General features: G+C 42.9%; 1 protein-coding gene across 2 annotated transcripts in view; it reads right to left on the reverse strand.

Moving 5' to 3' along the window:
• The window catches only part of LOC139751625 (uncharacterized), a 454,545-nt gene that overhangs the window by 4,478 nt on the left and 437,165 nt on the right, over positions 1–12,902 (reverse strand). For both annotated transcript variants that reach the window (XM_071667245.1, XM_071667246.1), the window contains exons 3-5: positions 4,336–4,376; positions 2,705–2,756; positions 1,045–1,144 (exon numbers count right to left, since the gene is read on the reverse strand). In XM_071667245.1, coding sequence (XP_071523346.1) covers positions 1,045–1,144; positions 2,705–2,756; positions 4,336–4,376 — 193 coding nt within the window. The remainder of the gene's footprint in view (positions 1–1,044; positions 1,145–2,704; positions 2,757–4,335; positions 4,377–12,902) is intronic.

Here is a 12,902-nt window from a genome sequence, read left to right on the forward strand (position 1 = left end):
ATGCATGAAATCAGAGAATAGCACCAAGAGCATGTATCTCTGAGGTGTGCCAGTAATTCTGGCAAAGTCTCGTGTGTGTACACAGATCATAAATGCAAATGGACGTAGTAAAGTCAGTAGTGCTGTTGGAAAATTGTGGTTCTAGCTGGGCCACATGAAAGTTTCAAAGATTGTGTGTATACCTATACAGACGAAGTGTGATTCACAAAGATACTTGTAGTTCTTCAAGTGCTCCATAGAGGTGGTTATTGTGGAATGTCAAAGGATTAAATAATGTAGTTCAGCAGTGATTACAGAGCGATTTGAGATGGAAGATAAAATTGGTTTACGTATTTCTCACAACTCTTGAGACATTCATTATGAAATTTGTAGTTGCCTGATCAAGTAAGGATGGAGAGATCGATTCCCAGTAGCTCGTTGCTCAATGCATGACTACTAATATCAGGGGAAATATTTTTGGTAAGCCATTGCTCTGGGAAAATGTTACCCATAGTAAACTGCCAGTATTACTATAACCTTGAAAGATTACTTGAAGGAACCTAAAGACGATATTTACTTAGTAGTGTAATAAAGCTATTGTTCACGAAGACCTTATTGTCATTCAAGGTTTCAGAGTATGTCCTGGTTGTGATAGGTGGTTCTAGATTGAGCCAGTTGAGAAGACGAGAGGGAACGAGACGAGGCAGTGATAGAATGAGAACAAACGTAAATAGTTGAATTTCATTAGAAATATAGATTAGGTTCCTACATAACTTATATCAATTTGAAATATGATATGAAATTTATTTGCTCATTCGAACTATTCATTAAATCTTACGAACAGTTTCTTTGGGCTCGAAACTATATCTGGATGATTTGGGAAAACATCCTTGCATACTGACTGCCATTTTTTCATCATTGTTAAACAAAATTGTGTTAAGAAACTCTTGAATACAACACGCAAGGCGGAAGATGAAGGGGCGTGCAACACTCTGGTAATCATAGCAGATATAATGTTTCTGCTTCGTCTTGAGGAAACTTTAAAGGATTCGAAACCTCACTAACCTGAAGGCTGTGTCGGGGACCTGGGCGAACGTCGGGTAGTCGGTTCCCGCCAGACCGATGATCATGTCATTGTCTTCGTCCCCGACTCGGATGATGTCGGCTGTGGAGGAGGAAGGTCAGCAGCAGGTCAGGCAAGGCAACACTTGCAGCAGCAACATCAGGCTCGCTGCCTCATGAGGATGACAGGTATTGTGAGGCTACACTTGATAAAATATCCTTTATTCCTAGGGTGTTGGTCACGCTTGTTTCTCTCATGTACAACATGTTATACTGGAGAGAGTCTGACTTAAATTTACACACTATTTGTCTATTTCTAAGACCCTTTCATTTGCCTCACTTTAAGACACCCTTTAAGGTCTAAGTGTAAACTGAAATTCACCTTTAATCAATTAATAAAATTTCGAAGAAGAGTGAATAATCTATCGAGTGACTGATATTTCCAAGCAAGGCATTGTTGATCTTAATTCATTCTGGACATCACATACTCTCTGGACTCAATCAGGAAAAGTCGCCATGGCAACATACACACTCACATGGCCTCAAGATGTAGTACCAACATACACACTCACATGGCCTCAAGATGCAGTACCAACATACACACTCACATGGCCTCAAGATGCAGTACCAACATACACACTCACATGACCTCAAGATGCAGTACCAACATACACACTCACACGGCCTCAAGATGCAGCACCAACATACACACTCACATGACCTCAAGATGCAGTACCAACATACACACTCACACGGCCTCAAGACACAGTACTAGTGTTTGAGTTGTTTACGTAAACAGAGAACAAGGAAGCGAAAAGATAAACAAACTGAAGAGACCGTGAGCATGCAGTTCGTTTCCCAGTAAAAGGTCATGGGTCACTAAGATCACAGCCTTGGATCATCTGAGGTCAGGGTATTGACCACTCGTGCAGTAGATATCTTCAGTGTCACAAAGTCCAGGGCAGAGGGCGTGAGGTCACGTGCACTTGGCCTGAAGTCATGAGAGTCCTGTGAGATAACCTGAAACAGTCTGACACCAAAGTAAGGAGAGTCGTTAATCACCCAGGCTTCAAGGTAGTTAGAGTTTCTACCCTTAGATCTAGATAATCCTAGGTCGAGAACATCATGGACCTAGACCATCCTAGGTCGAGAACATCCTGGACCTAGACCATCCTAGGTCGAGAACATCCTGGACCTAGACCATCCTAGGTCGAGAACATCCTGGACCTAGACCATCCTGAACCGAGGACATTCTGGACTTAGACCATCCTAGGTCGAGAACATCCTGGACCTAGACCATCCTAGGTCGAGAACATCCTGGACCTAGACCATCCTAGGTCGAGAACATTCTGGACAGAGAACATCACATTGCTTCATGATTCAGAAATATGAAATTCTCGTGCTACAGGAGGTAGTTATTTTGAAGGATTGCAAGAAAGACTTAGAGTTTTATAACACAACTTGATTTTAGAATATGATAAGTCTAATTAATATCTTTTCCCTTTGTCCACTACTGTGAAGATTCTTTAAGATTTCACGTCAGTCTATAAAAAAGAATACTTGTATCAATTAGTTGAGATAACTTTGCTCATTTCTTCGGCCTGCGGTCCTTTAACGTCACAGCGTGCCTAAAGGGGATCTGGAAGGACTCTGAGGGACGTACCTGCTGTGAGGGTGTTGGTGATGGACTCCTCCTCCACCTCCTGAGCGACAACCTGGTGATGGGACAAGCAGAGTGTTTACTGACCAAACATGTGACCAAAGACTTCCTCTTTACCAATGGACTTCATCACTTCCACATTGATGAGGTCATCGATCTCACCCACTGATGCTACTGGCTCCTTGGCTTCGAGCGTCGACAGCTTCCCAACCCCCTTCCCGCACAGCACTAGTGGCAATAGATATCAAGAGAGCATTTGACGCTATACCCCTACACACCCGCAAGCCAAAGAATAAGAGTTCCTTTGTTGTTCAGTGATTTCTTGAGCTCAGACCATAACTTGGACCGGCAGAGGCGTAGTGAAATATGAACAATGTTAACAGAACATGAGAAAAGCAGGATGAAACGCACTTGGCGGGTGTGTATAAGTGTGAGTGCAATTCATGATAATTTTTGTGGCTTTTTTATGAGTGCGTTATGTCTAGCGTCTAAATATGCAGCCATAGCGTGGAAGAAATCAGGAAAAAGAACATACACGCACGTTTCTGTGCCACAGACAATACAGAACTGAGAAGACAGAGAGTCATAGCGAACAGTCTATGGTAGGTGTAGAGTGATATAAAATAAAGACATTCATTATGTAAGATAAAAGGACGTCATACAACAGAAAATATTTAATGGTTAATCACACAAAATTCATACAAATGATATGTCTAATAAATGATAAAGTTCATGTCCGAAGAAAACCTGAGAGGATGTAAATGGTGGGAAGGGCGCTCTGTCATAAACGAAGGTAAGTAACCCAAGATAATTAGGTTATCTTATTTACTATCAACTTACATGTAAAGTCTTAAGGCAAGTGTGTGTGTGTGTGTGTGTGTGTGTGTGTGTGTGTGTGTGTGTGTGTGTGTGTGTGTATGTGTGTGCATTTATCTCCTTACAAGAAAAAGTTTCTGGTGCCGTCATTTCTTGGAATATTTCACTTCTTAAGTTTGTTGTCATCCATCCCTCTCACACATCGCCTTTCCACCTCCCACATACATATAGACGAAACTCAGCAAAATGAAGAGAAGAAGTCATTAAGAAAAGAGAATACAATATCAGAATCAGAAAACTTAATGAAGATTTTGTTCACAAATGAAGACCATGTATTTGGCAGAGCGGATATCTGAGCTGCGTTGGGTATTAACAAGATCTGAATAACATCATCTGACCTTAGCAAGAGTCTGGTGGCTTCCTAACACAACAGATTATATAACCAGTCAAACAGACGTCAGTAACTATAGAAATTTATGCAAAAGGAAGAAAAGAGAAACCTAGTAACGTAAAGTTATTCTGGTGTGAAACGTGTTAATGATGTGGTTAACCCTGCAAGGTGATGGTAGAGAAATCATTATGTAGGTAAACTGGTTGTGTGTTATAATGCTATGTACAGACTCAAGGTATCTTATTTTCACTCCTTCTATCTACAAAAGATGTTACATAATCCCAGGGCAGTGGATGACGGTGTGTATTGCAAGTCACATAAAGAAGCTGATGTCATCCAGCATTACTACAGGTAAGTCGTGCCACATCAGAGACACACTTACAAGGTCATCTCCGCTGCAGTGTGTAGTGCAGCTGGGTCTACTTACCATGTGGCAGCACAGCGGCAGCAGCAGCAGCAGCGTAACAACTGGAAGGGACACACAAGACAGGATAATATTACTGTACAGGTATATACTGGAGGGAATATGTTCTTATGCGTCAATGACAGTCACAGTATATATATATATATATATATATATATATATATATATATATATATATATATATATATATATATATATATATATACGAATAAAGTGCATATGAACGCGCACCTTCATAGAACATACAAACCTCCAACAACCAGGATCGAACCCGGGACCCCTGTGCAAGAGGCAGGCATGCTAACCGCGTTGTACAGTTAGGTTCGGTAAAACGCTATCAGCTGGCTATGTGCGTCTGTTCGGAAGTAACCGGTATAGACCCCGTTGCTCACCATTGTGAGACGAAGGGTATTCGAGTACTTAGTATTTCGAATAGTTGTTTCCTATTATACAGTCCCTTAGCCTAGCGGTTACATGCCTGCCTCTTGCACAGGGGTCCCAGGTTCGATCCTGACTGTTGGAGGTTTGTATGTTCTTTATGTATATATATATATATATATATATATATATATATATATATATATATATATATGTATTACTAACACATGAAATCATCATGAACCAATTACCATTGCACGCCCTGGGGTCGAGCCCGGGACCATTGAATTATTAACCTAGGAAACAAAACCTTTCCACCATGACTGCGTCAGAAGTCACCCATCTTAAATCATCTTTGCTGTGGTCAGTAAGATCTCGTGTCACCCACCTGGTGACCATTCAGAGGAATCCGGCAACCCGCCAGCACTCAGGAAAGAATTTACTGCATCATTTTCGTCACCTCCTGCTACCCGAGATCTCCCGTTCCCTAATTACACTTCGACGCCGCGACCATGTCGAGCTCACCCGAGGTCGTGCACACCACCACAAGAACAGCAGCCAGCTCCAACCCCCTGGCCAGCCAGTGTGATCATACTCATCACCCAACATTGTTTATGTAAGGAGTGTTTTTGTAACACCAGCTCACAGTGATATAGCTCCAATGACTGCATTCTGTGTACGTTATCTATCTTCAGCTTTCAGCTACTAGAACAACAAGAGTAATAATGATTATGATAATAAAATATGATAACATCATTATCTTTATTGTTATCATTATCATCATTATTGTTATCATTACTATTATCGTTATTATTATTATTACTATTATTATTATTATCATTATTATTATTATTATCATTATTATTATTATTATTATTATTATTATTATTATTATTATTATTATTATCATCATTATTATTATCATTATTATCATTATCATTATTATTAGTATTATCATTACCCTCCGCTTCTCGCATTAACGACGTAGCACCAGGAGCAGACGTAGATAGGTCGCATTCATTCACATTCAGTCTCTAGCTGTCTTGTGTAATGCACCGAAACCACAGCTCCCTATCCACATCCAGGCCGCACAGATCTTTCCCTGGTTTACCCCAGACGTTTCACACGCCTTGGTTCAGTCCAATGACTGCAAGTCGACCTCTGTATGCCATATCGTTCCAATTCGCTTGATCCCGTGCACGCCTCTCACCATCCTGCATGTCCAGGCCTCAATCTCTCAAAATCTTTTTCACTCCATCCTCTCACCTCCAGATTGGTCTCCCCGTTCTCCTTGTTCCCTCCACTCCCAACACATATATCTTCTTGGTCAACCTTTACTCACTCATAATCTCCATATCTTCTTGGCCAACCTTTCCTCACTCATAATCTCCATATGTCCAGCGCATCTCTTAATCTCTCTCAACCATACTCTTTTTTGTCTCCGCATCCCTCTTACCCTTTTATTGCTTACTCTATCTTGTATTTCAGTTTGTAAAAGATGGATCATATCATTATAAACATTATCATTATCATTATTAGTAGCCTTATCATACATAGAATTTACAATCATAGAAACGTGTAAAAACATAAAGAATAAGATAGAATAAATTCCTTTTCACTGTTGGTCACTGTATACATGACAACCAGGTGGACCAGCTAGCTCTCAGCAACAGCGCGGGACAGTGTGGGAACACACCACGTCTGCTGCACCTGCCGCACCAGGTGGGTGGCTGGGAGATTACCTGCCGCCAGGGGTAAGTCATGTGGGGAGAGTGACAGAAAGCAGAGAAATGTGGGAAGAGAGGAGGGGAGATTAACGATGCATCATGGGAGTAAAAGCAGAGGCAGTTTGTAGATAGTGCCGAGGCGGAGGTGTCTTTTGGTATAGTGCACAATCCCCAGGGGTGAAGAGGAATAGAAAACGAGCCCTCTAGCGTTGCGCAGACGGAGTGCCGCAAGGCTAGCATAATCACCGCCATTATCATCATATATCAAGACCCCGTCCCGTAATTACCACACGCTTCCACCTTCATTACAATCATCGTCACTTACCCAGTGCTATAACCTCAGTCAGGACCATCATCACTATTCACTAGCGTCACTACGTACCATCATCCTCATGCATCAATGATCGTTATGCACTACCATCATCACTACATGACGTCATCAATACCTCACCATCTATATAATCCATCATCATCCATCTGTATATCTGGCCTACTATCACCACCTCCCACCTTCATCCCTGACCTTGTTCACTATCATCATCAGGATTACCAGACTTCGTCACTAATTCATCATTTCTATACCAACCATAGTCAATCCATTCACTATCATTCATCGTTATCAGTGATACTCACTTATTAGTAAATGAAGTAATACATTTATTCATTCATTTATTCATACATTAGCACGACACAGAAGAGTTCGCTGTCGATTACATAGTTACATTCAACAGTTTCCTGTCGAGATTATAATGATATTACTCGACAATTACGTACTCGACTGACTCGAATGATACTGCTCTCAGTGTAGTGCTGTATGATACTGCTTTCAGTGTAGTGTTGTATGATACTGCTCTCAGTGTAGTGCTGTAAGATACTGCTCTCAGTTTAGTGCTGTATGATACTGCTCTCAGTGTAGTGCTGTATGATACTGCTCTCAGTGTAGTGTTGTATGATACTGCTCTCAGTGTAGTGCTGTATGATACTGCTCTTAGTGTAGTGCTGTATGATACTGCTCTCAGTGTAGTGCTGTATGATACTGCTCTTAGTGTAGTGCTGTATGATACTGCTCTTAGTGTAGTGCTGTATGATACTGCTCTCAGTGTAGTGCTGTATGATACTGCTCTCAGTGTAGTGCTGTATGATACTGCTCTCAGTGTAGTGTTGTATGATACTGCTCTCAGTTTAGTGCTGTATGATACTGCTCTCAGTGTAGTGCTGTATGATACTGCTCTCAGTTTAGTGCTGTATGATACTGCTCTCAGTTTAGTGCTGTATGATACTGCTCTCAGTGTAGTGCTGTATGATACTAGTGTAGTGCTGTATGATACTGCTCTCAGTGTAGTGCTGTATGATACTGCTCTCAGTGTAGTGCTGTATGATAATGCTCTCAGTGTAGTGCTGTATGATACTGCTCTCAGTGTAGTGCTGTATGATACTGCTCTCAGTGTAGTGTTGTATGATACTGCTCTCAGTGTAGTGCTGTATGATAATGCTCTCAGTGTAGTGCTGTATGATACTGCTCTGTGTAGTGTTGTATGATACTGCTCTCAGTGTAGTGCTGTATGATACTGCTCTCAGTTTAGTGCTGTATGATACTGCTCTCAGTGTAGTGCTGTATGATACTGCTCTCAGTGTAGTGTTGTTTGATGCTACTCTTAGTGTAGTGTTGTATGATACTGCTCTCAGTGTAGTGTTGTATGATACTGCTCTCAGTGTAGTGTTGTATGATACTGATCTCAGTGTAGTGCTGTGTAATACTACTCTCAGTGTAGTGTTGTATGATACTGCTCTCAGTGTAGTGCTGTATGATACTGATCTCAGTGTAGTGCTGTGTAATACTACTCTCAGTGTAGTGTTGTATGATACTGCTCTCAGTGTAGTGCTGTATGATACTGCTCTCAGTGTAGTGCTGTATGATACTGCTCTCAGTGTAGTGTTGTATGATGCTACTCTCAGTGTAGTGTTGTATGATACTGCTCTCAGTGTAGTGCTGTATGATACTGCTCTCAGTGTAGTGTTGTATGATGCTACTCTCAGTGTAGTGTTGTATGATACTGCTCTCAGTGTAGTGCTGTATGATACTGCTCTCAGTGTAGTGTTGTATGATACTGCTCTCAGTGTATTGCTGTATGATACTGCTCTCAGTGTATTGCTGTATGATACTGCTCTCAGTGTAGTGCTGTATGATACTGCTCTCAGTGTAGTGCTGTATGATACTGCTCTCAGTGTAGTGTTGTATGATACTGCTCTCAGTGTAGTGCTGTATGATACTGCTCTCAGTGTAGTGCTGTATGATAATGCTCTCAGTGTAGTGCTGTATGATACTGCTCTCAGTGTAGTGCTGTATGATACTGCTCTCAGTGTAGTGTTGTATGATACTGCTCTCAGTGTAGTGCTGTATGATACTGCTCTCAGTGTAGTGCTGTATGATACTGCTCTCAGTGTAGTGCTGTATGATAATGCTCTCAGTGTAGTGCTGTATGATACTGCTCTCAGTGTAGTGCTGTATGATACTGCTCTTAGTGTAGTGCTGTATGATACTGCTCTCAGTGTAGTGCTGTATGATAATGCTCTGTGTAGTGCTGTATGATACTGCTCTCAGTGTAGTGCTGTATGATACTGCTCTCAGTGTAGTGTTGTATGATACTGCTCTCAGTGTAGTGCTGTATGATAATGCTCTCAGTGTAGTGCTGTATGATAATGCTCTGTGTAGTGCTGTATGATACTGCTCTCAGTGTAGTGCTGTATGATACTGCTCTCAGTGTAGTGTTGTATGATACTGCTCTCAGTGTAGTGCTGTATGATACTACTATCATGGTATGTCGTCAGCGTAACACCGCGGTAAAGCGTGTGTTCATGATTATCTATGTCACCACCTGACATCCTCTCCACCTTTTCGTCTACAATTAAGCAGAAGAAAGGAAAAGATTATGACCCGCCCCAGGAACACTGGCTCTCACACACCGCTCTTTCTCTGACATGTCAACAGTAATTACAAAAATTGTCTTAGTTTTTTCCTCTTCGAAAGAATCTCCAGGGATGCAAGTTGTACCCGCTAGGGTGTGTCACTCCGTTGTGCTACTGTGGGAGGAGGACGTCCAAGCCTGCTGTGTGCGTGGCAGGGGCACAACTCGACCACCGTAGCTCCTCCCAAGTGGTATTCGAAGCGGTGGTTTCACATGCAGGATGTCCATAAGTTCCACTTACTCTGCAGTACGTGAAGGATGATTGGAGAAAAGATGGCAGTTTTATCACGACAATATGAGTTCATTTTGAGATGGATACGCTGGTTTAATGACACGTACGGTCGTTCAACTCGTCAAGAAAAACCCTCATCACCGTGTAGACAGCGCACAACTTGGCGAAAGACTGAAAACACCAGCGTCCCGGTGCGATTGGGCTCGTCCTGTGTGTCATCATCTTCAAGACGACCCACGGCTAGTCCTCCGTCTCTGTTGACCCAGATATACACACTGCCTCGTCTGCCAGACGACACCTCTTCAGGCAGGTTGTTGACACCTGCTTGTAAGGGAGAACGGTAAGGGAGAGCAATCGTTCTTCTTTAGCTGGATTTGAAAAATACTTCTTGAGGAAATCCTACCATATTTGTGAGCGAAAAATGGCAATGGTCAATGTGTCTGTAGTCTCCAAGATGTGGGTCACACGAGAGGAAGAGTGGGAGGAGGTTTTGGGCGGCGGCTGGCACAACGAGACGCTTCTTATTAGGCGGTGGTCTTCCTCCTCCTCAGCGGCCATGATGGCTCACATCCTCATATATTTTCCACGTTCCTTGCATGCCGTATGTGAGCATCGTGTAATGCATGGTTGTATTGGTGCATCTTGCATGCCTGCCTGTATTTGTTCACCTTGCATACGTGTCTGTAATTTTGTATCTTGCTTGCATGGTTGTATCGGTGCATCCTAAATACATATTTGTATCGGTGTATCTTGTATGCATGGCTGTATCTATGCATAGTGCATACGTAGTTGGATTCGTGCATCGTGCGTACATGGCTGCACTTGTGCAAATCACATGCATGGTTGTGCGCATCTTTTGGTTGTATTTGTGTATCTTGCGCGCATGACCGCACTTCAGTTGGAATAAAAACAGCAACAAAAACATATCCTCGCTATATAGTCATTTGAACAAGCATGTTATTTCAAAGTATATTTCGAATACACAGAAAGTACACCCAACATTATCATTGTCAGGGTGATCATGTCTCTACCATAACCTGTACCAAACCTCGAGGCAGAGTGCGTGTTCCCAGATAAGAAGACGTACACCGTCATGGCTCAGGGCGTATTATGAGACAGAGGAAGACGCCGAACGGCTCTCCCGGGAGCGTCACCCACCGCTAACCACGACTTCCGCACACACACGTACACACGACTGAGGTGTTAACAGGTGTCGATTGTGTGGGCTGGGAGTTCAGTAAACGGCTCTCTCTCTCTCTCTCTCTCTCTCTCTCTCTCTCTCTCTCTCTCTCTCTCTCTCTCTCTCTCTCTCTCTCACATTGAAGCCTTTTTGAGAGCAATAACAAGTCTACTTTCGAGTTTAGATCGATTGTCAATCATCGGTCGTTGAACAGACCCTCGAGACTGAACGTTAAGTGGGAGGCGCAAGGTACCTTTTACTCGCTAAATCGATCACGAACACATCTTTCACCACACGCCCAACGAATGGTATCAAACCATGAGATATAGTTTTCGGGTGCGTTCGCAAAGTTCGTGAAATGTGATATTCCACGCATTGTGTAAGCATCACGACCTTGAACAACTGGGATCATAAGATTTGCTGCTTGATTAACTACATAACGACGCACACCAGGTTCAGGTGGCCACTGGATAAACAATGACGACACATGGTTCTTTGGGCGAATGAAAATTTGGGGCGTTTGGACCCTGGATGGGCTCCATTTCTGTACGGTGTCTATTGGTAGGTATTCTCTCCCCGTTTGTATTTCATTGCCTAAAAGTTGGAACAAAAGGAGTCACACGAGGATTGCTCATCCTCAACGATGGCTCAGGCTGGGGTATCTGTATGTGCGTGAATGTAACCGGGACGAGAAGAAGGAAGAGATGGGGAGTATGTTTAGAGAGAGGAACCTGGGTGTTCTGGGTCTGAGTGAACTTAAGCTCAAGGTTGGGGGAAGAATAGTTTGGGAATGTCCAGGGATAAAGTCTGATGTTAGTGTGAGGGTAAGAGAGAAGGAGGGAGTGGGAGGCATTTCTACTGGAGTTTTAGGATTGTGTTACAGAGTGCAAGGAAGTGTGCCCCAGGCTGATGTGGGTGAAAATGAAAGTTGCATACGAGAGGTGGATGACTGTTAGTGCTTATGCACCTGGTAGCGAGAGGAGTGAGGAGGCGAAGTGTTCTTTTTTCAAGGAACTGAGTGAGTGCGTCAGCATTTTTGATGCAAGGGCGGCGAGTCGAGCATTAGTGTTTATTGAATTGAATGTAAGAGTGTGTGACGTGGCAGCTGAGGTTATAAACGGAGGAGCACGAGGTACCCATTTCGAGTGAAAGTGGTGGACAGCTTGTGGAGCTGTGTGCTGAAAAAAGATTAGTGACTGGAATTACCTAGCTTAAAGAAATGAGCATACATAATCATACAAGGGTAAGTGAAATCAGTGGTTACTGGATTATGAACTAATTGATAGGCGCAATGAAGAAAGATTTTTGGATGCAATGTCCTGAGAGGGGCAACTGGTGGGATGTCTGACCACTTGTTGGCAGTAGCGAAGATGACAGCTTATAGAGGCGTTGGGAATCGAGGACATGATATGGGGGAAGGAGTTGGTGAAAGTGCGTTTGGAAAAGAGGCTTGTGTGAGGAGACACCAGGGGAGACTGTTTGGAGAATGGCAAAGGGTGGGAGTTAAAAGATACTGGGGGGGGGGGGGGGGGGGAGGAATGGGAGGTATTTAGGGAAGCATTGCTTACATGTGCGAAAGAAGTGTGTGGCATGTGGAAGGTGGGAAGTAGGCATGTGAAAAAAGGTAATGAGTGGCGGGATGGCGATGTTGCGTTGCTAGCGAAAGAGCAAAGAGGTGTGCTTTGGCGGTACTTACAGCGAAGGAGTGAGATATATAAGAGCAAGCGGCAGTAAGTCAAGAGGAAGGTGCAGAGGCTGAAAAAGGGGAAAATGGGAGCTGGGGTGAGAGAGCATTGGTAAACTTCAGGGATGATAAGAAAATGATTTGGAAGGAGTTAAACAATTGTTAGAGAACAAGAGAATAAATGGGAACTTTATTGAAAGGGGCAGATGGGGAAGTGATAACATGCAAAGAAGAGGTGAATAGGAGATGGAATGAGTATTTTGATAGAAAACTAAATGAGTCAAGTAATATGTAGAATGGCAGGAGTGGATTGTTTGGGACATGGAGGTATGCTTAGCGAGAAAGCAATGGGAAGTTGTTTGGTGAAAAGAGAAGAGGTGTTGCAAGCCTTGCATAAGATGAA

This window comes from Panulirus ornatus, chromosome 11, assembly GCF_036320965.1.
Source record: "Panulirus ornatus isolate Po-2019 chromosome 11, ASM3632096v1, whole genome shotgun sequence".
Lineage (NCBI taxonomy): Eukaryota > Metazoa > Arthropoda > Malacostraca > Decapoda > Palinuridae > Panulirus > Panulirus ornatus.